The sequence below is a fragment of the Thalassophryne amazonica genome, chromosome 17, assembly GCF_902500255.1.
Source record: "Thalassophryne amazonica chromosome 17, fThaAma1.1, whole genome shotgun sequence".
NCBI lineage: Eukaryota > Metazoa > Chordata > Actinopteri > Batrachoidiformes > Batrachoididae > Thalassophryne > Thalassophryne amazonica.
In genome coordinates, this window is record NC_047119.1 from 17,831,774 (window position 1) to 17,854,657 (window position 22,884).

General features: G+C 40.4%; 1 protein-coding gene and 1 long non-coding RNA gene across 3 annotated transcripts in view; both read right to left on the reverse strand.

Annotated features, from left to right (window-relative positions):
• Nucleotides 1–9,401: 9,401 nt before the first annotated feature.
• LOC117529577 lies at nucleotides 9,402–16,203 on the reverse strand. Its single transcript, XR_004566041.1, has 3 exons — nucleotides 16,192–16,203; nucleotides 9,576–9,590; nucleotides 9,402–9,473 (listed from the first exon to the last, which is right to left on the reverse strand). It is a non-coding gene; the product is annotated as an uncharacterized LOC117529577 (long non-coding RNA).
• Nucleotides 16,204–19,611: 3,408 nt separating this feature from the next.
• LOC117529428 (guanine nucleotide-binding protein G(q) subunit alpha-like) overlaps nucleotides 19,612–22,884 on the reverse strand; it is a 43,148-nt gene continuing 39,875 nt past the window's right edge. For both annotated transcript variants that reach the window (XM_034192211.1, XM_034192209.1), the window contains one exon: nucleotides 19,612–22,462. In XM_034192211.1, the coding sequence (XP_034048102.1) occupies nucleotides 22,272–22,462 (191 nt within the window). In that variant the 3' untranslated portion in view covers nucleotides 19,612–22,271. The remainder of the gene's footprint in view (nucleotides 22,463–22,884) is intronic.

The following is a 22,884-nucleotide window of genomic DNA, read 5'->3' on the forward strand; positions in this document are numbered from 1 at the left end:
CCCTGACCATGCCCCTGACCGTGGGAGCTTCAATCCAGACTGATAGAAGGACGAGATGGTAACAAGAGAAGAGATGGGTTTAACAAAAAAAAACAAACAAACGAAGAAATAAAAGGGAAATTAAAATTAATTAATTAATTAACATAAAACAAGAGACAGTTTTTAAATTTACAACCTAATGTTTGCCAGGTTTTCTTAGTTATCTTCACTGTAAAAAAAAAAAAAAAAAAAAAAAAAAGCTGAACATACTCTAAAAAGTAATTCAGTAGCTTTGTATATATCACAGTAAATAACAGCTATACTGATTAATAAAATCTCTGAAATGCATACAACTGATTGTCTGAGTTGGGTATACCCCATGAAATGCCTAAAAATTTAACACTTTGAGTTTATTTCATTGAAATAAATTAGCATTTGCTTAACAAATTATATATTTTTTAAATATGCTTAATTTGTTTGGTAAATTTCATTCAGAATATTTGGAAAGGACTTATATACTTAATATTTTTACTTAGAGTTACCAGCATCATCACATATATTTAAACGATTTCACAGCTTTTTACTTAATATTTTTAAGTGTAAAAATGTTTCATCAAAAAATCGAGTAGAACACAGTAACAGTTTTTAGAGTGTATATCACTGCGTTCAATAGCATTAAATAATTTTTACACTATCATCTCTCCATAGAAGTAGGATAAACTTCTATGATCTGCATGATGCTATTATAGATTAATATGTTTTTGGAGATTCTTGCCAAATCTGTCAAAAATTTACTGCAAAAAAAAAGGGGGGAACTGCTGATTCCCAATTTAATTTTTTATACATAGGTATGCAATATATAGACAGTGGCATGTGGAGGCGCCGGTGCCCCGTCAGATTTGAGGGGGTTAATGATGTGCGTAAAACTATAAACATAGACAACATGAACTGTAACGCAATTAAACAAATAAGCTTAAACCTATGTTAGGGCCGGCACTGAATGGCAGAGCAGAAGAAACTGCGTCTGGAGGTCTGCCAGGGACATGCTGGAATGCGCAAACAATGACCCTAATCATCGGTGATGAGACATCGGTGATGAGACATGGGTTTACAGCTATGACCTGGAAAACAATTTTCAGTCATTGCAATGGAACATCCAACAACATCGATCACTAAGCCTAATGAAAGCACAGCAAGTGCAGCAATATCAAAGCCATGTTGACTATTTTCCTTGAGTCCCATGGAGTGGAGCATCATGAGTACACACCTGAAGGCCAAAATATTCTAAATGGGTATTATTCATGATGCTGTATGGAGCAAATGACAGCTCCATCATGATGCACCCGCCCATTCTGCTCAGCTGATTCAAGCATAATTGGCCAAACACAACACTCTATCAGGCTCCCTTCTGTCCCGACATGGCTTCCTCTGAGTTTTGACTGTTCCTCAAGATCAAAACAACACTTAAAGGCGCGAGAAGGGGGCATCCTCACCAGATGCCCAAACCACCTCAACTGGCTACTTTCAATGCAAAGAAGTAGCAGCTCTACTCGGCGTCTCTCCTGGATAGTCAAGCTTCTGATCTGACCCTATTCAGGCGTGTAAGCCCAGATACCCGACAGAGGAATCTCATTTCTGCCAATTGTGTCTGTGACTACATTCTTTCGGTCACTGCCCAAAGTTCATGAGCATAGATGAAGATAGGGGTGTAAATCAATTGGTAAATTGAGAAACTTATCTTCTGGCTCAGCTCCTTCTTTACCACAATGGTCTGGTACAATGCCTGTAAAACATCAGATCCCAGCTCTACCAGTCTATCAGTCTTGTGCTCCAACTTATCCCCACTCACAAACAAGACCCCGAGATACTTAAACTCCACCTGGGGCAGTAATTCTCCCCCCAGGGGAGGGAAGAATCTGATAGAAGACCATGGTCTCATTTGGAGGTGCTGATTCTCATCTCTGTCAGTTCACACACTGCCTCAAACCTTTACAGAGCACAGTAGAGTTCACTGTGTGATGAAGCCAACAGAACCACATCATCTGCAAAAAGCAAAGATGCAATTCTGATGTCACCAAACTGGACACCCTCCAGTCCCTGACTGTGGTTTGAAATCCTGTCCATGAACATCACAAATAGGATTGGTGACAAGAGGAAGCCCTGGACTTGAAATTGTTGCATTTCAAAAAGAAGCCTATGTTGAACTGAATTCATAATATTATTTCTTGGCTACGGCAGATAGATGGCTATTTTTTGTGTACCATTTTTCTAATTTAATCTGAAAAAAATTTCCAACCATGAATTTGCCAATCTATTTGTCCTGTATTTGTTCATAGAATTTTGCAAGGATCGGCCGATCTGTGTGGCAAGTATAATCCAAACTTTTGCGCGGTCACTTATGACCTCGGGAAGATCTATGAGATTTTTGACATTATATCTTCAGATGGTATTGTAATTTGCCAACTCTAATCATTATATTTTACTGTTTTGCAAGATTCACAGCTGCACAAGCATCGAGAATGATTCTTGATGCTCAGAGTGAGGATGAAAATAGCTCATGATTGTCACAAAGGATGACTGATGAGTTCATTGAGATTTGTGTCAAAGTATTGGCATATTTATGAGTCACCGGTTCTTCTATGTTTGCTGCTATAATTATCCTACCATATTAGTCGCTAAAATAGCTTGGTTGCTTGAGGGTTAAAGATGTGTGAATGGACCAGCTGTCAGCCCGGGTGGTTGCCATCCAGGCCGGGAGTGTATGGCGCTGGGTATGTGGCAAAGCGCAGCACCAGCACATGCTCTCAGACTTGACTTGATTTTCATTAAGATTAAATATCCCAAACTGTTTTGGTTACCTCTTACTGTCATATTCCGGGAAGTAGTTGAGCAAATTTGAAACCATGAGCTATTTTGTTGAGGAATAAGATGACTGACGATTTTTTTTTTTAATGACTTGTAGGTTATGATTGTGCGGAACAAGGCTTTGCTCTCCTCCATTCGATTCTTTCAAACACAGAAACCACACACACGTCAAAAGACATACAAACATATGAAGAAGCACAGAAGTTGACAGCAGTACTTCTGCAGCGACTGCATGTATGTGTGCGAGTCAATCGTGTTACACTGTGCACAACAGAATGGCTACAGAGCTCCCCCTGCAGATCGACAATGCATACTGCCACAAAAACAGGGTCAAAAAATAACTTCATTATTGTCTTTACAGGTCTATTGAAGTCTTCTGTTCATTCTCTAGATGTTGTGATCGAAATCCAGGCAGAATCCAGCAGCCAGCGTTCTGACTGACGTTCAGTGCAAACGTCAGCAACAGCCTGACTGCACCAACAGGACGTCCAGCAGTCTGAAGATGTCTAGAGGGAAAGAAAAGGCTTTGATCAGTACCAACTCTTATGCAATATTTGCATACAGCACTGTGCAAAATGTTTAGATAAAATTGTTGTGTCAAAGATGTGGATTCACAGACTGAAATGAAAACTTCATCTTCACCAATAAAGCTATCACCTCCTACTTATCCCGGATTCCAGAGAACTTTTAAGGCATGACTAAAGCTGCCTCAAGAAGAGACAGCTGCTATCCGGTTGTTAAGTGTGACGTAACGCATCATGTGATTTTCAACTTCCGGCTCCAAACAAAAAAGGCGCACTGTCATTAACATTGAGAACTGCACTGAGACGATCTGATCAGGCTGCACTTATACCGTTGCACACGGAGAACAGCATTAACATCGCAACTTTGTATATTATGCCTAAAACTCTCCTGGATATACAACCCCTGGCAAAAATTATGGAATCACCGGCCTCGGAGGATGTTCATTCAGTTGTTTAATTTTGTAGAAAAAAGATCACAGACATGACACAAAACTAAAGTCATTTCAAATGACAACTTTCTGGCTTTAAGAAACACTATAATAAATCAGGAAAAAAAATTGTGGCAGTCAGTAACAGTTACTTTTTTAGACCAAGCAGAGGAAAAAAAATATGGAATCACTCAATTCTGAGGAAAAAATTATGGAATTATGAAAAACAAAAGAACGCTCCAACACATCACTAGTATTTTGTTGCACCACCTCTGGCTTTTATAACAGCTTGCAGTCTCTGAGGCATGGACGTAATGAGTGACAAACAGTACTCTTCATCAATCTGGCTCCAACTTTCTCTGATTGCTGTTGCCAGATCAACTTTGCAGGTTGGAGCCTTGTCATGGACCATTTTCTTCGACTTCCACCAAAGATTTTCAATTGGATTAAGATCCGGACTATTTGCAGGCCATGACATTGACCCTATGTGTGTTTTTGCAAGAAATGTTTTCACAGTTTTTGCTCTATGGCAAGATGGATTATCATCTTGAAAAATGATTTCATCATCCCCAAACATCCTTTCAATTGATGGGATAAGAAAAGTGTCCAAAATATCGACGTAGACTTGTGCATTTATTGATGATGTAATGACAGCCATCTCCTCAGTGCCTTTACCTGACATGCAGCCCCATATCATCAATGACTGTGGAAATTTACATGTTCTCTTCAGGCAGTCATCTTTATAAATCTCATTGGAACGGCACCAAACAAAAGTTCCAGCATCATCACCTTGCCCAATGCAGATTCGAGATTCATCACTGAATATGACTTTCATCCAGTCATCCACAGTCCACGATTGCTTTTCCTTAGCCCATTGTAACCTTGTTTTTTTTCTGTTTAGGTGTTAATGATGGCTTTCATTTAGCTTTTCTGTATGTAAATCCCATTTCCTTTAGGCGGTTTCTTACAGTTCGGTCACAGACGTTGACTCCAGTTTCCTCCCATTCGTTCCTCATTTGTTCTGCTGTGCATTTTCGATTTTTGAGACATATTGCTTTAAGTTTTCTGTCTTGATGCTTTGATGTCTTCCTTGGTCTACCAGTATGTTTGCCTTTAACAACCTTCCCATGTTGTATTTGGTCCAGAGTTTAGACACAGCTGACTGTGAACAACCAACATCTTTTGCAACATTGCGTGATGATTTACCCTCTTTTAAGAGTTTGATAATCCTCTCCTTTGTTTCAATTGACATCTCTCGTGTTGGAGCCATGATTCATGTCAGTCCACTTGGTGCAACAGCTCTCCAAGGTGTGATCACTCCTGTTTAGATGCAGACTAACGAGCAGATCTGATTTGATGCAGGTGTTAGTTTTGGGGATGAAAATTTACAGGGTGATTCCATAATTTATTCCTCAGAATTGAGTGATTCCATATTTTTTTCCCTCTGCTTGGTCTAAAAAAGTAACCGTTACTGACTGCTCCAATTTTTTTTTCCTGATTTCTTATACAAGTAAGTTCTCACATACAAGGAATTTGATCTAGTGTCATTGGTGCATAAGCAACAATAAAAAAGGAAAAAAAATACTTCTGTAAGAAGGGAAGGAGTCAAATAGACAAATGGGGAAATCTATGTTCACTGTCAAATCTAGTAGAATGGGGCTGCAGATGTACAGTATTTTTCAGTACAGGGATGATCGTAGTGGCTTCCCTCACTACTGTCCTTCCTGCACTTTCACTGAATGTGTATTTTCAGACTTTAAAGAGCACAATTGTATAAATTATAGAGAAGCTTGAATTTTTTGTAATGTCATGAAAAATGTCAAATGTGTAAAATCCTAAATGTGCTCAAACCTTTATCTGTGTGTGTGTGTGTGTGTGTGGTAGCGTGGAGTACACAGTAGTTAAACAGAAAAATAATGATCTTTATTGTAGAGTCGACTGAGGTGCTGCAGTTTTTTACTTCCTCGTGCCAGACTGGAAAGGCAGGGCTGCATTCTTTTGGGTTGAGGTTTTTGTCAAACTGGTGATACCACGTGCTGTTTCTGTCAAAGAGTAGCTGCACAAAAGTGTTGAATTAACAGATTTATTATTCGTGTGTCGCCTGTCGTAATGACAAATGTGTTCATTTTGCACTTTACTGTTATGTTCTCTGATAAATGAGTTCAATTAGACTCTTTAAAGACCTTTACAAGTTCAAAGTCCACATAAGTTCTTTTTCCTAAAACAGAAAACACCTTAAGCTGTTTATTCTAAGTTCACTGAGGCCTCTGAAGAGCATGTCTTTGACTGCTTTGAAGACCACTCGGATGTTCTCTGTGTCCGTGACGCAGGTGAAGTGTGTGTAAATGGGTTTGGGGTGTCCACTGTGAAGCTCCTTAAACATTAAGATGAAATTCTTTGCAGCTTTGGCGTCTTTCTGAGGGCCTGTTGGAGGTTAAAGTGGTAACTATCAGAGAGAACGTGTGCATTTCCTCAGAGAACACTGAGAAGAATTCACATGATGCTCCAGAGCTACATCAGAGAGAGGATGCCCGTTTACCTGTGTATGCTGGGAAGTAGTCTGCCAGGTGGGACTGTGGGATTTTCTCCTCCAGTAGATCTGTTTTGTTCACAGGATGGTTGAACAGTTCTGCAACCTGTGGATTTTGTAGAACAAGGCTAGGGAGCAGAGACAATAATCTGAAAGTGTCACCTCAACAGAAAAAAACCTGAACGGATAGAACAAAAGTCCAATCCTTAAGGGTCCTAGGACTTCCTGTCTTACTGTATGGTTGTGAGAGTTGCACACTAACCAGTGACAGAAAAGGTGACAACTGGATGTCTTTAGCACTTGGACTCTTCAGATGATCTTTGGGTACCAATGAAATGACTTTGGCCCAATCCCTATACTCTCCCTTTGAGCTCCCACAGCGCACATACTGTACACGTGAATGTGCAAAATGAAGGGAAAGGAGCAACTATGAGCTATGACATTTTGGGCATGTGGTCCGTTTCTCTGGGGCTGATCCAGGATGTAGGTGCCTCAGTGTTGAGGGTTCCATTGACTGGAGAAGGCCAAGTGGACGCCCTCGTTTCACCTGGCTGCAGCAGACAGATGTTTCCTTTGAGAAATGGGGATTCCAGCAGTTGTCTCCGTGGGTGGTTGTCATCCAAGACCCGAAGACTTTCTGTGGTGTGGTGGCCCACGGCACCAGTACAGGCCTGTGTGGAAGCTGTCATATCACAGGATCCACTGCTCATATGGTCTTAAATTATTTGTCAGATACAAGTTTATATAGGATCTATTTGAAACCTTTGACAGAAACCATTTGCCTCAAACTGCACCAACTGGGACAGACAAAAGAAGGATCATTTGTTTATTTTGATTTACAGATTTCTATCAGACCTAAAAAGACAAGCTAAATGGTTTGCAGCAGTTAAAGTAGTTGTCTCCAATTAATCAGTAAGTACAATATTTTGCCTACATTTCCCCAAATAGTAAGTTGTTCTCATTTCATTTTTCTTTGAATGGCCTCAGATAATTTATGTAAATCTGTTTAGACCTCACACGTCTGTGGGATCCCCCCCGTGTATCCAGGACCTAACATCTTCATAGGTGATAATTTGTTCTTTCTCTATACTAAGAAAATCGCTAAAGTTGAAGGGTTGATTATGAGTTATAACCAATAAAATATCAGACTGCTGCTTGTTAACAAGCAACTCTTTACTCTTTATTGAATGGTGTACTGTGTTGCGTTGTGTTATTTGGTCATCAGTCGGAATTATGACACATGGTGATATAATGAATGAGCTTGTGGAACAGGGGTGGTACCCAAGTGGTTAGTGCGCTTAGCTTCAGTGCGGAAGGTTTCCGGTTCAAACCCCACCTCTGCCACATTTCTCCATGTAATGTGGAGTTGCACCGGGATGGACATCTGGTGTAAAACAACATGCAGATCCACCTTGGAGCTGCTGTGGAGACCATGAGTGAAAAGAACAAGGGAGAAGCTGAAGGGACTTACTTAACTATTGTGGAAGATAAGATACTTCATGAAATTATCCAGATAGATTCTAATTATCCTGCATCCAAACTACGGAGCATTTTGCCACATTTTGTTCCTCAGCTTCACCATCTAATGTTCATCATATTTTGAGAGGGTTATGTTTGTGTTTTGTATTCCAAGAGTGTTAGTGTACTTGTGCATCAAGAAAATCACGTCTTTATTCCTCTAAAATGGCAACATCAGCATTGAAAGCAATGTGACTACATGGCATCTATATGACCATGGTGAATAGGTCCATGTCATTTTAACAGTATTGGTCCATATTCATGACCTTCACTTGATAAAGTTAAAATTCAGCTGCAATAAAACCTTTAGTTCATCATAAGCACCTTTGTGCAAATGCATGAATAAGAAATATATGAAAGACATACTATTTGGCAGAGTCAGACAACTGGAACTCTCTCCTGCGGCCGTTGAACACCGTGATCATTCCACACACTCTTAATGGCGTCCACCTGCCAGGCATGCAAATTAAACACCTGGTCTGCTTGCATTTGGCTCAGCCGTTCTGCATGGGCCTGACACAGACTAAACATTCACAGGGAATTAATATTCAATCTGCCAAGCTGTGTGAGGAGGTACAGCTATACTTTTTATACTTTTTACAGCTATATTTTTTTTCAAAGTAGCAGAACCTGAATATTCTTCTTCTTATTATTATTCTGTGCAAAAAATGTCTTTAAAATTGATTTTAAAAATAGAAAAATATGAACCTTCAAAGGGTTTGGGCCCCCGCCCCCCGTGGGTCTACCCTTGCACCTGAGGCCTACAGTCTGTGTGCAGCTGCAGAACAGACAAGGATCGCTGGCTGTTTTTATCAATGCCGTGAGTCTGCATTATCAAACAGTGAGACAGATGCACACTGCTGATGCTCTAAAAGAGACTTGTTTCATATTTAAAGTGAAGCCATGTGGTCATGTACGTTTTAAAAATACACAGCGCTGTGTGTTGATCCCTTGTCTGCTCGCTCCGCCTCGCAGATGAAGCGAGAGTATGGGCTTTTTTTTCAGTTAATCAGGTTTAACTGACTAATCAAAAACCACCAATATCAGGCTGATTCTTATCAGATTCCAGTACACCTTTATATCACGTGACACGTTGGGACCAATGGGCAAAGAGAAAACTCATCATAACCTTCACAATGCAAATAACGAAATTTGTCCTTCTCAATTAACCCATCCTAATTACAGTTAGACACAATCCAACCACTAAAGACAGTTGACCGCAATGTCATGTTATTATTGGTGAATAAAATCAAAATGCTAGCCAAAGAGAAAAGTAACAGAGTGGTGTCAGATCAGTTTTGTTTTAAGAAGTCGTAAAGCCATTAAATGCTTCATTATTAATTATCTGCTCCGTTTGGTGATGCTACAAAATCTGAGCATCGTGTTCCTGGGTGGGTGAAGGCAGCTTTAACACGTTATTTTCACGGCTTGTTATATTCCAGTGGGGTCTGGCCCGGTGATGCAGACAATATTTATGGGTCCAAGCCCTGCGGAGCTAGGAGCAGTGCTTGCAAAGCAGCATTGTTTTCAGTCCCAGCAGGGAAGGAAATGCTACTGTTTAGAACATGAAATTAAGATGTAATCCAAACATATAAGCAATAAATACCGCTGCTGATTCTGGAAACAGAGCTAACAATAATAATAATAATAATATTAATAATAATAAGAGCTTTTATTGTAACTGTACATAGATGAATACAGACAACAAAATTCATCCTGTCCTTCCTTGACCTGAAATAGGAGGAACTTATAGCTAATCAGAGTACACCTTTATATCATGTGACACATTGGAACCAATGGCCAATGAGAAAACTCATAACCTTCATAATGTGAAGGTTACGATGACGGTGATCGTGATGATAGTGGCGATGGGTGATGATGATGATGATGGTGGTGATTGTGATTAAGGTTATAATATTTATGTTGGTGATAGTGATAATGATACTGTTGATACTGATGATAATGATGATGGTGAGGTTGATGATGATAATGATGATGTGATGTTGATACTGATTATATTGACTATAGTGATGGTGATAATGGTGATGTGATATTGTTGATACTGATGATGATGACAGTGATTGTGATAATGATGATGGTGATATTGTTGATACTGATTATAATGACAATAGTGATTGTGATAATGATGATGGTGATATTGTTGATGCTTATGATAATGACGATGATAGTGATAATCATGATGGTGATATTGTTGATACTGATGATAATGACGATAGTGATGCTGATGATGATAATGATGATAGTGATAATGATGCTGGTGATATTGTTGATACTGATGATAATGACGATAGTGATGCTGATGATGATAATGATGATAGTGGTAATGATGCTGGTGATATTGTTGATACTGATGATAATGAAAGTGGTTGTGATAATGATGATGGTAATTTGATAATGACAATAGTGATGGCAATAAGGATGGTGATATTGTTGACACTAATGATAGTGATTATGATAATGATGGCGATATTGTTGATGCTGATGATAATGACGATCGTGATGGCGATAATGATGATGGTGATATTGTTGATACTGATGATAGTGGAGGTGGTAATGATGATGATGGCGAATATGATGTTGATGACGGTAGCAGTTCCGCTGGTCATGTTCAGGTTCAACAAAAAAGTGTTATCTGAAAAATATTGATAGAAAAATTGATCATGCAGTCACAAAAACATGGTCCAAATTACGTCAGATTGCACCATTTCATTACAATTTTTACTAAATCCTAGGTGCATGTGCTATCGTACAGCTTTGAATTCAGAATCTGAATAAGATTTAACATTATGATAACTCCTGTAGATTATTAACCCAGGCTGTTACACCATCACCAACTCTGCCCTCAATCTTCATTAATGACCATGTAAATACTTTCATTGCTAATGTTATGACTGTTCAGGACAGCACTGCCATAAGATAAAAGTTAAGATAAAAGTTACCCCTGAAAGGAAAAAGTCACCATGGAGGAACGCCACACTGGAAAAAGCTCATTAAAGGTAGTGTAGTCAGGCTGAATGCAGATAGCGAAAATCCAAACTCCAGGTTCATTGTAACATCTACAAAGAGAGTCTTCACATCTATAACCAATAATTAAAAAGGGCAAGGCAGTCCTTTTTCTCTGAGATTATCAATAAATATGCCAACGCCTGCATCTTATTCACTGCTGTCGACAGACTGATAAACCCCTCACGTTCAGTCCCTCCTGAACTGCTGTCCAACAAGTCATGCAATGACTTTGCAGATTTTTTAAACTGATAAAATTCAGAGAATAAGACAAACATTATGTGGCTCTACCTCAGCCAGTATGGTTATGTCACCTGTTCCTCCTCACTTGCCAATAAATCTGCTTTTTTTTTTAAGTTTTTAATTGTGTTGCACCAGAGGTATTGCAGACAGTAAATACTTCTTTTCAACCAGGGTATTTTCCTGAGGCCTTGAAAACTGCAGTCATCAAACCTCGTTTAAAAAAAAAGCCTAATCTGGATGTCTCAGTACTAAGTAACTACAGGTCCGTGTCAAATCAAGCATTTCTGGCAAAGATCAATGAAAGAGTCATTTATCAACAAATTCACTCTTTCTTGATCCAAAACAATCTGTTCAGTGCTTTCCACTCAGGATTCTGCCCACACCACAGCACTGAGAGTGAACTTATTAAATTTTTAAATGGCATATATCTTAACTGTGATGCATCGAAAAGAGTTCTGTTATTTTTGGATCTCAGTGCTGCATTCAACATGGTTGATCACAACATATTGCTTGACAGACTGGAGAAGTGGTTTGGACTTTCTAGTACTGTGCTAAATTGGATACTTAAAAGAGTTGGACTACTTTGTCTCATTAGGTAATTTTGAATCTGAAAGAACAACGATCACATGTAGGGGTTCCTCAAGACTCCATTCTCGGGCCACTTTTGTTTAATATCTCCATACTCCCCCTAGCTCAGATTATGGAGTATTACATCTCTTACCACTGTTATGCTGATGACACACAACTTTACATAATAGTGTCACTACATGATTACAGTCCCTTACAGTCGCTGAGTGAGGGTATCCAACAAATAGTGCAGCGGATAACTGAAAAAATGCTTTAAATGGTGATGCAAGCACCAAATTTGGCACACGTACTCCTTAGACATTACTCTTTTAAAAATGGTGAGTGGCCACATGAACTTTCAATAGGCGGCCAAGTAGGGGTCAATTGAAGAATTACACAGGGGTCAAAATTAAAAAATGCTAAAAAAAAAGTGATGCATATTATTAGTTGAGTAAATATGATTTTAAAAAGGAATAGTTTGCATCATGTATCATGCTTAGTTATCATGTTACAGGGCAGCATATGTCACATGTCATAGAATCCAATGGATGCTGGGTTTACTTTGCAAACCAAGCACTCAACAGTCAAAATTATTCCATTTATTAATCCTATTAGCTCAACCAGTAATTTCCACCACATTTTACCAAAACTCACCAGGAAGAGGTTTAGTCAGTGTTCCCAGGGTTAAAACAAAGCAGGGTGAAGCAGCTTTTAGGTTCTAAGGTGCTCACGTGTGGAACAAACTCCCTGAACACCTGAGGTGTGCACAAACTCTCAGCTCATTTAAATCAGGGCTGAAAACATTGTTTCACAGTGATATTCTTCCATGACTGGAAGAGGACATACATTATCCATTTGTCCGGAACACGCTATGACGTGAGCATGAGAAAGTGAGGGAGGGGGATCTGGGTGAAGAGGTGGGGGAGGGGGTTATGGTTAGGGGGTTATAAATAGCAAAATAAAAAACCGTCTCAGGAAAATATTAAAAACCCACACTAAAAAAGAACCAACTTTAAAAGGCATTACAATTTTCAACTTAAGTTACTGTAGCAAGTTAGATTGACTCTAACTTACAAACTTATGTTCAAACAACTTAATTAATTCAAGATTTACCAAATGTAATGCTTTTTTAAGTTGGTTCATCTATTCTCTTTTTTCAGTGCAGTGACCCGCTAAAGTGGGTCACGTGACGACGTCATCGAGCTCGACTAAGCACAGCACGTTCTGGACTAGTCACAGTGTGTTCCAAACAAACTGCCAAAGTAAGTCCTCTTCCGGTCATGGAAGAATATCAACTGCCTTATTGTTTACTACAGCTTTCCCCGTAAAGCTTGTTTGTTTACTCGAACTTTTAGCTATTTCATCTTCATGTTTTCTTGACATCAAATTGCAGTTTTATGGTTTCTTATTAAGATGTTTTCTTTTTCAATCCCAGTGTTTCTCTGCTTATTTCTTTGTCTTTGTAAAGCAATTTGAACTGCCTTATGTATGAATGCCCTATACAAAGAAACTTACCTAGCCTAAACAATGTAGTGTTACGGACAGACCAGATGGCCAGAGACTTCAGACTTGACTTGGACTCAAGCTCCGAGGCTAGAGATGTGAGTTGGACTTGCAAAAAATGTCTTGTGAACATCTCTGAGCCATACTAATAGACACATGAACTTATTTGTACAAAGATTTATGGCAGTTGCAAACTGTGCCTTGTCATGGGGCAATAAACTGATTATCCTGTAAATGAAAAGATGTAGATTTGGTCAATCATTTTGCTCCAATCACGTGTACTATCTGTCCTGGCCTAAAACACTGAACCATAAATTAGCTTCGGTAAAAGTGCCAGTGAAGCACCTGAGCTGTCCAACAATTTCATCGGCCTTTAATGTTTTTCAAGCAGGCTAATTGGTGTTGACGTTTGGAGACAATCCCTTTGGGAAAAGTTCTTGCCTAATGTATTACTACCAACATACAGCAACAAACAGCCTTTAATACTGTAAAAGCTGAATGGGGTGATTTTGATAGCAACAATAAATAAAACAACCCCCTCTGAAGTTGTTCTCTGCTGTCTTGTAGTTCGTCATCACGGTTGGCAATGTGACCCATTTTTTTTAGGTTCTGTCCTCTTACTGTTACTTTTCCCATTATGTTTCTTATATGATTGCTAACATTTCAGATATTATAACAAAAAAAAAAACCAAAATAAACAAGCAGTTCTCCATTCAGCTATAAAACATTACACAGTAAAATCACAAGTGTTAAATTAGCACTAACAGTGAACATAGGACCAAGACAAGGCAAACAAGGGTAATGGAGGCCAGCGGGAGTCACAGTGGACATGGTAGTCAATAAGCCTCACTTCCTCAACAGTCAGCGACCGGCCAATAGTTTCCTTGCCCCCTCCCCAGACTGTCTGATGAGCCCTTTCGGGTCATTACCTCATTGCGACATAACAGAGTCAAACTGTCTGGTTGTCAGGTCATGATTTACGTGATTTAATAATGTCAAAACGGCCCAAACAGTTTGGTGCCCAGGGGAGAAGAAACAAGGAAAAACAGGACCAAGACAGAGGTACAGTAAAAATAACGACACGCTCACCGAGCCAGTCGCTACGACTGTAAATTGTTGTGATGCAATATGGGAGTTTGAGGTTTGGGGGTTTTACATGTTGTCATTGTGTTTCATGTTGGTTTAACAGTGTTGTTGATTTGTTGTTATTTTGTATTTCAATTGGTTTAGTCACTTTGGTTAACATGTTGCTGTTACAATAAGCAGGAGCATCGCCAGAGATTTTGGGCCCCATGAAAAGAAATCTTACTGGGCCACCCTCCCATATTATTTTGTCAGTATTATTATTAGGGGCCTCTCTGGACCCCTAGAATCCTTCTTATTCTCCTTTTTTTCGGCATCCCTGACTATAAGTGTAAAGTGTAGTGTGTTTGATGACTTCAACCATTGTCTCTGTTGTGTGTAAAAATAATAGTACTTCCTTGTGGCAAAGTGCAAAAAAAGACAAAAGCTTTGGCTTGGTCTTTGTTCTTCATGCTGCTCACCACAGCAATATGATGATTTTTTTTTTTTTCCATTGAATTGCATCAGGTAGTTAGCAGTATTAACATGCCTTCCTCCATGGTTTGCTAATTCCTAAGACATTTTGGGGTGAGGTTCGCCTAAACTGACCTACCCAAAATAAACTGTTTTGTTGGTGTGGGAATAGCTGGTAGAGGCTTTGAGCGGAGTTTCTCCCCCATCATTTTGACATGCATTGATCGTCACGAGGAATGTGTGTTTGTGTATGTGTTGGGGGTGCTCCATTAATCAACTTGGCTAGGGCCAGCACTGCCTAGAAGAGATGACAGTGGCTTTCCTAACCAGTTTGTTTAATAAAATGTTGTAAAGTGAGAGGATGCCTGAGGAGTGTAGATGAAGTGTGCTGATTCCTATCTTTAAGAACATGGGTGATGTGCAGAACAGTAGTAACTACAGAGGCATTAAGCTGATCAGCTACAGCAAGGAGTTATGGGTCAGAGTAGTAGAAACTAGGCTTAGAAAACAGGTGAAGATCTGCAAGCAGCAATATGGTTTCATGTCGACAAAGAGCACTACAGCTGTAATATTTGTCCTGAGAGTACGGATGGAGAAGTATAGAGAAGGCCAGAAGGAGTTACACTGCGTGTTTGTGGATTTAGGGAAAGTTTATGACAGGGTACCAAGAGAAGAGTTGTGGTATTGTACGTATGAGTGACCGAGAAGTATGTGACAGTTGTGCAGAACATGTACAAGGATAGTGTGACAGTGGTGAGATGTGCAGTAGTTGCGACAGATTCATTGAAGGTGAAGGTGGGATTATACCAAGGATCAGCTCTGAGTCCTTTCTTGTTTGCAATGGTGATGGACAGGTTGATGGATGAGATCAGACAGATGTCTCCATGGACTATGATGTTTGCAGATGATATTGTGATCTGTAGTAAGGGTAGAGAGTAGGAGTCTGCAGGAGTAAGACTGAGTACATGCCTGCACAGCCCCATTCCACTGTATTTACACTCAACAAAAATATAAATGCAACACTTGGTTTTGCTCCCATTTTGTATGAGATGAACTCAAAGATCTAAAACTTTTTCCACATACACAATATCACCATTTCCCTCAAATATTGTTCACAAACCAGTCTAAATCTGTGATAGTGAGCACTTCTCCTTTGCTGAGATAATTCATCCCACCTCACAGGTGTGCCATATCAAGATGCTGATTAGACACCATGATTAGTGCACCGGTGTGCCTTAGACTGCCCACAATAAAAGGCCACTCTGAAAGGTGCAGTTTTATCACACAGCACAATGCCACAGATGTCGCAAGATTTGAGGGAGCGTGCAATTGGTATGCTGACAGCAGGAATGTCAACCAGAGCTGTTGCTCGTGTATTGAATGTTCATTTCTCTACCATAAGCCGTCTCCAAAGGCATTTCAGAGAATTTGGCAGTACATCCAACCAGCCTCACAACCGCAGACCACGTGTAACCACACCAGCCCAGGACCTCCACATCCAGCATGTTCACCTCCAAGATCGTCTGAGACCAGCCACTCGGACAGCTGCTGAAACAATCGGTTTGCATAACCAAAGAATTTCTGCACAAACTGTCAGAAACCGTCTCAGGGAAGCTCATCTGCATGCTCGTCGTCCTCATTGGGGTCTCGACCTGACTCCAGTTCGTCGTCGTAACCAACTTGAGTGGGCAAATGCTCACATTCGCTGGCGTTTGGCACGTTGGAGAGGTGGATGAATCCCGGTTCACACTGTCCAGGGCAGATGGCAGACAGCGTGTGTGGCGTCGTGTGGGTGAGGGGTTTTCTGATGTCAATGTTGTGGATCGAGTGTCCCATGGTGGCGGTGGGGTTATGGTATGGGCAGGCGTCTGTTATGGACGAAGAACACAGGTGCATTTTAGTGATGGCATTTTGAATGCACAGAGATACCGTGACGAGATCCTGAGGCCCATTGTTGTGCCATACATCCAAGAACATCACCTCATGTTGCAGCAGGATAATGCACGGCCCCATGTTGCAAGGATCTGTACACAATTCTTGGAAGCTGAAAATGTCCCAGTTCTTGCATGGCCGGCATACTCACCGGACATGTCACCCATTGAGCATGTTTGGGATGCTCTGGACCGGCATATACGACAGCGTGTACCAGTTCCTGCCAATATCCAGCAACTTCGCACAGCCATTGAAGAGGAGTGGACCAACATTCCACAGGCCACAATTGACAACCTGATCAACTCTATGCGAAGGAGATGTGTTGCACTGCATGAGGCAAATGGTGGTCACACCAGATACTGACTGGTATCCCCCCCAATAAAACAAAACTGCACCTTTCAGAGTGGCCTTTTATTGTGGACAGTCTAAGGCACACCGGTTCACTAATCATGGTGTCTAATCAGCATCTTGATATGGCACACCTGTGAGGTGGGATGGATTATCTCAGCAAAGGAGAAGTGCTCACTATCACAGATTTAGACTGGTTTGTGAACAATATCTGAGGGAAATTGTGATATTGTGTATGTGGAAAAAGTTTTAGATCTTTGAGTTCATCTCATACAAAATGGGAGCAAAACCAAAAGTGTTGCATTTATATTTTTGTTGAGTGTATTTGACAGTAAACACAGCTATGCCCCTTTGTCTATTTGATGTTGTGTGTTGGGGGGTTTGGCTGGATGTTTTTGTGTTGTTTTCTTTTCTTTGCTCTCCAGGTGGTATGCAAACTGGTTTTTGTCTGTGGAGAAAGTGCTGGCAGAAGAGTCCTTCACCCTCATCAGCATTATTAGCTGCACCTGTGGATGATGCTCACGTGTAAACGTAAAGACTTTCAGCTGAAGCAGATAATGAGATGGCGTTCTGCATTTAAGCCATGAGTGGTTCAAGCAGAATTGCCGGGAACTCGACCTTGTGACGTTCGTTTGTGAGACGCTGAGGACCGCGCCTGGATTTGACACATCGTGCCTGTGAAGGAGGACGGGTGAGGGACACATGCTGTCAGCACACATCAGAGGTGATTATTGTCTGAATGATTGTTAATAGTAATTTGGCATTTTGTTACGCAGTATATTTGAACATTGATGAGAATTGTGTAGCTCGCTTCTCACTGCCGTGGCGTACAGAATGATGATCCTCCACCTGTTGTGAGAGGCTGCTCATTTACATAAAGCTTTAATTCAGACCTGAATGTGTTGCTGATAGTGTGTGCCTTTGAAGGATATTTGTTGTAGCTGTTGACTTACCTCACCTTTTCCATCCTTCACAGAGTCAGTTTGTCGTGTCCACCTGGGGGGTGTTCGGCGGTGAGTCTGGGTCCAGAAGCGTCGGGCTTCGATCCATTTGGGCGCTGGAGAGCGCGCCGTCCCTCACCTCGCCAGATAACCGCACATTTATGTTGTACACAGTTATTGCACAGAAGGAAAATAAATGTTTTTGTTTTTGGAACCGCTTTCTAGTTATTTTAGCGCTGAGTTCAGTCAGACGCTGGTCGCGCTCCTCAACTCGCGTCTGCACATAACATTTGACCCCTTTACTTCTTACAGAACTATTTTTTTTCCTTTTCTTTTATTGTTGTTTATGTACCAGTTACTTCTTACAGAAGTATTTCTTTTTTGTTTTTTCTTTTTCCTTTTCTTTATTGTTGCTTATGCATCAATGACACCCGATGAAATTCCTTGCATGTGAGAACTTACTTGGCAATAAATTTGATTCTGATTCTGATATGTGTGTGAATGAGAGGGAGCCCAGTGGAATAGCACGGTTACAAGGAGTAGAAGTGGTGAAAGATGAGTTTAAATATTTGGGGTCAACTGTTCAAAGTAATGGAGAGTGTGGTAGAGAGGTGAAGAAGAGAGTGCAGGCAGGGTGGAGTGGGTGAAGAAAGGTAGCAGGAGTGATTTGTGACCAGAGTGAAGGGGAAACTTTACAAGACAGTAGTGAGACCAGCTATGTTGTACGTCAGAGACGGTGGTGCCAACAAAAAGACAGGAGGCAGAGCTGGAGGTGGCAGAGCTGAAGGTGTTATGATTCTCTTTGGGAGTGACAAGAATGGACAAGATTAGGAAAGAACATATCAGAGGGACAGCTCGGGCGGGATGGTTTGGAGACAAAATCAGAGAGCTGAGACTGAGAGGGTTTGGACAACATGTGCAGAGGAGGGACCCAGGGTATAAAGGGAGAAGGATGCTGAGGATGGGGCCACCAGGCAGTAGGAGAAGAGGGAGGCCAAAGAGGAGGTTTATGGATGTGCTGAGGGAGGACATGCAGGTGGTTGGTGTGTCAGAGGAAGATGCAGAGGGCAGGGTGAGATGGAAATGACTGACCTGTTGTGGTGCCCCTCAACGGGAGCAGCCGAAAGAAGAAGAAAGATGATAAAAGAAGTTTTATATTTCCAATATCTAATCCACTAATTTTGCCCAATATCGGACCAATGCAGTTGAAACATAATACAACACGAATGAACGAGGATCACAGTTCTGATTCATAAACATTACTTAAAAAAAAAAAAAATATGAAAAAAATACATAAAATTAGCATTATACAAAGAGGCTACAGTCAGCTCAGGGTCTGTATACACACTGGCATGGTGTTAATTGTTATTATATGGATAATTTTTCCTTTGGAAAAGACTTTGGCAGGAATGTTGCACAAAATTTTGCTCAGATCTGAGTTTGAGAGTCTGAACAGCTTTGAAGTTGGTGGTGCCACATGGTTTCCTCACCCATCTGCGTACATAGAAAAGAATAAAATATGGCACTGTGTAGAAGTGCTGCTGGCAGCTCCTACCAGATGGAGGTATCACATTGGATTTAAGGACTAACAAAGTTCCAGATGAACTGATGGATCGGCCAGGAAAGCAAACAAGCCCACTTCTGCACAAAGAGAAAGACAGAAACCTCACAAGAACAAAGGAAAAGTTCTTTATTCATCTAGTGATGTTGAAAATACGTCAAGATAAAGTAGTGACAACAAAACATGGCCATAAATTAAAGTTTTAACAAGCTAAAGGTGGTATAGTCATCAGTGTGGAGACTATTATTTTTGATACTTTTGAACAGAACAATGCTCCTGTTTACTAAGTCAAACATTCTCGCCGAATGGATCAAGCTACCAATAGCTGCTAAAAGTGCTAATAACATACAACATTAAATAAGACAAGAATTTCACTCAGCGCAAATATTGCAGCAGGGACGTCTTAAGATGATCAGTTAGGACGTTTCACCACATAAGACATATTACTCCAAGTATTTTTATAAAATGCTCAAAATGACAGACACAGCTCTCCACAACAACAAACAGCCACATCAAGTGAACTGAGCTGAATCAAATCGAATGGAGTGACCGCTGAGCTACAGACGCTCAGACTGTTGGCCTCGGCTCAGCGAGCTGTCAATCAAAGTTACAGAGATTAAAACCATTTTTGTACCAGGCTGTAAAAGTGATTACCGTAATTTCCGGATTATAAGCCGCTACTTTTTTCACACGCTTTGAACACTGCGGCTTAAACAATGCTGCGGCTAATTTATGGATTTTTACAGGGTTTGTCATAAGTCGAAATACATCAATCAATGCTGCCCATTGATTGGCTGAAAGCGGCGGTCCTCATGTGGAGTAAATTCACACATGTAGTAAATACAGTCTTACCCTTTCATTTCAATGGGATTCATCATCACATCCTGAAGAAAAATTATCCACATAAAGCCTCTTGAGTTTCGAAAAAGATGTCTGAAAATACTTTAATTCCTGGTTGTAGCTGAAGAAAAGTCCCTCTGTGACACAGGCACTTTGCGCCACAGTTGCTCTGTCAGATCAGTCAGTGGAGCTCCCCACCCCCTCCCCACCAGTTTTCTGTCTTTGCACCACAAGTTGAAAAAGGTCACTGCGCCTCATTAATGTCTCATTTACCAGACACCAGGCGATTCTGGCTGCACGCAATGAAATTATCTCATGATCCACAAAGAAAAAAATAAAAACATTAAAATTACTCAGTTCTGCCTCTGCGTGGAGCGGCAATACTGCGCGACACCGTGCGCGCTGCATGGCGTACTCATCAATAATTACGTGTAACACCTTCAGAAAAAAAAAGCATTTACGGTACGTATTTAATTAAAAGTTAGAAAAGATTTCTGTTTGACATCTTTCTGTGTAAATATCTCATGTTACAATGTGGACACCTGCGGCTTATAGAAAAGTGCGGCCTATTTATGTACAATTTTTTTTCTTTTTCAAATTGGTGGGTGTGGCTTATAGTCAGGTGGGCTCAATAGTCCGGAAATTATGGGATTTCTGTTCCAAAGTTGGACATTTTAACAGACTCGAACGGGAACCTGTTCACTTTTTGAGCCAGCCTCAAGAGGCCGGTCAAGGAACTGCAACTTTTTCTTCTTCTGGGTGGGCTTCGTCTGACCTGTTCGAAGCTTTGCGACAAGTACAAACTAGTTGCCATTTAAAGTTACAGCGCAGAAAATTAGCATTTTCTTCAAAGATACCTCACTTCAGTGTCTATGGGTTAACTATAATATCCGTTTTTAGACACGTGATGAGCTACACTGGCTTACTGAAAAGGAGTATAATACGACCCCTTTAATGCAAAATGTATCTTTAAAAAATATAATCAGACTATACTATGATATTGAAAAGTACTGAGGTCAAAACTGGGGTAAAGTCTTCAATCAATTTTGAAAGTAATTTCAAGGAAAGAAAATAAAAAAAACAACACAACAAAAAACAAAACAAAACAAAAACAAATAAAATATAATAGTGTCCCTGATCTTAACACACAAAAACAGGTTTGAAAAAATAATTACGGCTTTTCAAAAAAGTGAAGCAAACATAACAGAATGTAGCACGGGATCAGGATTTCCCTTTGTATAAAACATTAAAAAAAAAAAAATTAAATAATGTGTTTGCAAAAAAGTGGCTGAACACTGAACAGTGTAATCACAGAGTTGAAAGAAAGTCTGGACACTGTAAGTGATCATGACTCAGCTGTGAGGTACAGACAGACAGCATGACAACACAAATATCAAAGTTATTAAAAGGTACAGTGTGCAAATCACCATCTGTATCCAAGTACATGTATCATTAGTGTTAAGATTATTTCTCCATCAACTTGAGACACAAAGCATTTAGAGTAATTTTAATGTAAGTTAACAAAAAAATAAACTTACCGACTTGGGTTAATGGTGTGAGGCGCTGCATTGCAGTTAAATTACACTTACACAGTTTCCCTCAAGTATAAGCCGAGTATTACTCATCTCCTTCTGGCTTATTGGTGTCCTTCAAATACATTTCCCTTTCAATACCGCATGTACATGCATATACTTACTACTCAAAAATGTTCAAAAAGAGCTCCATGAAAGACAGAGTGCACACTGTTATACACTGCTCAGTAAGGCAGCATTGTCATCAGGAGGACACACTTCATTCTAGCTGCGTTTTCAAACAGCCTTCAGTAGTACAGTCATTCGGCAACAGGCTCCACAGCTCCTCATTTTCCTGTGTGAGACAAACCGAAGTGCTGCTGCACGGCTCGCGTGACTTACAGTGGCATCGTTTACTCTTTTACACCAGGTTATAGTCTTCGAGGTTCCCCTGCAGGACATGATCCTTCACCGCGCGGAAGACGAAACGGATGTTGTCTGTGTCTGTGGCGCAGGTGAAGTGGGAGTAGATGGTTTTTTTCATGTTTGGGTTCAGGCTGACAAACATGTCTAAGATGAACTCGCTTCCTGCTTTGGCATCCCGCTGGGGACCTGGTACACAGAGGAAGACAGCGGAAAAAAGTAAACAATGTTTCAGCAGACATATGACAGTTAAAGAAGGGTGGGTCACCCCTCTGAGTCTGGTCTGCTTGAGGTTTCTTCATCATTACCACCAGCGGGAGTTTTTCTTTACCACTGTTGCCTGTGTGCTTGTTCTAGGGGTTGGTAAGGTTAGATCTTACTCATGTGAAGTCCCGTGAGGTAGCTTTGTTGTGATGTGGCGCTACACAAATAAACTGAATTGAAATGAAGAATAGGGTACTGCCAGAATAAAATGCTTTCAGATCAACAAAGAGAGTGCAGGGTCTACAGAAACCAACAAATGATTGCAGATGTTCAATGAACTGCTATAATTCCTTATTAAATACATATAAACATGTAAAACTCTGGGAAGATGTAGGAAGAATTCATTT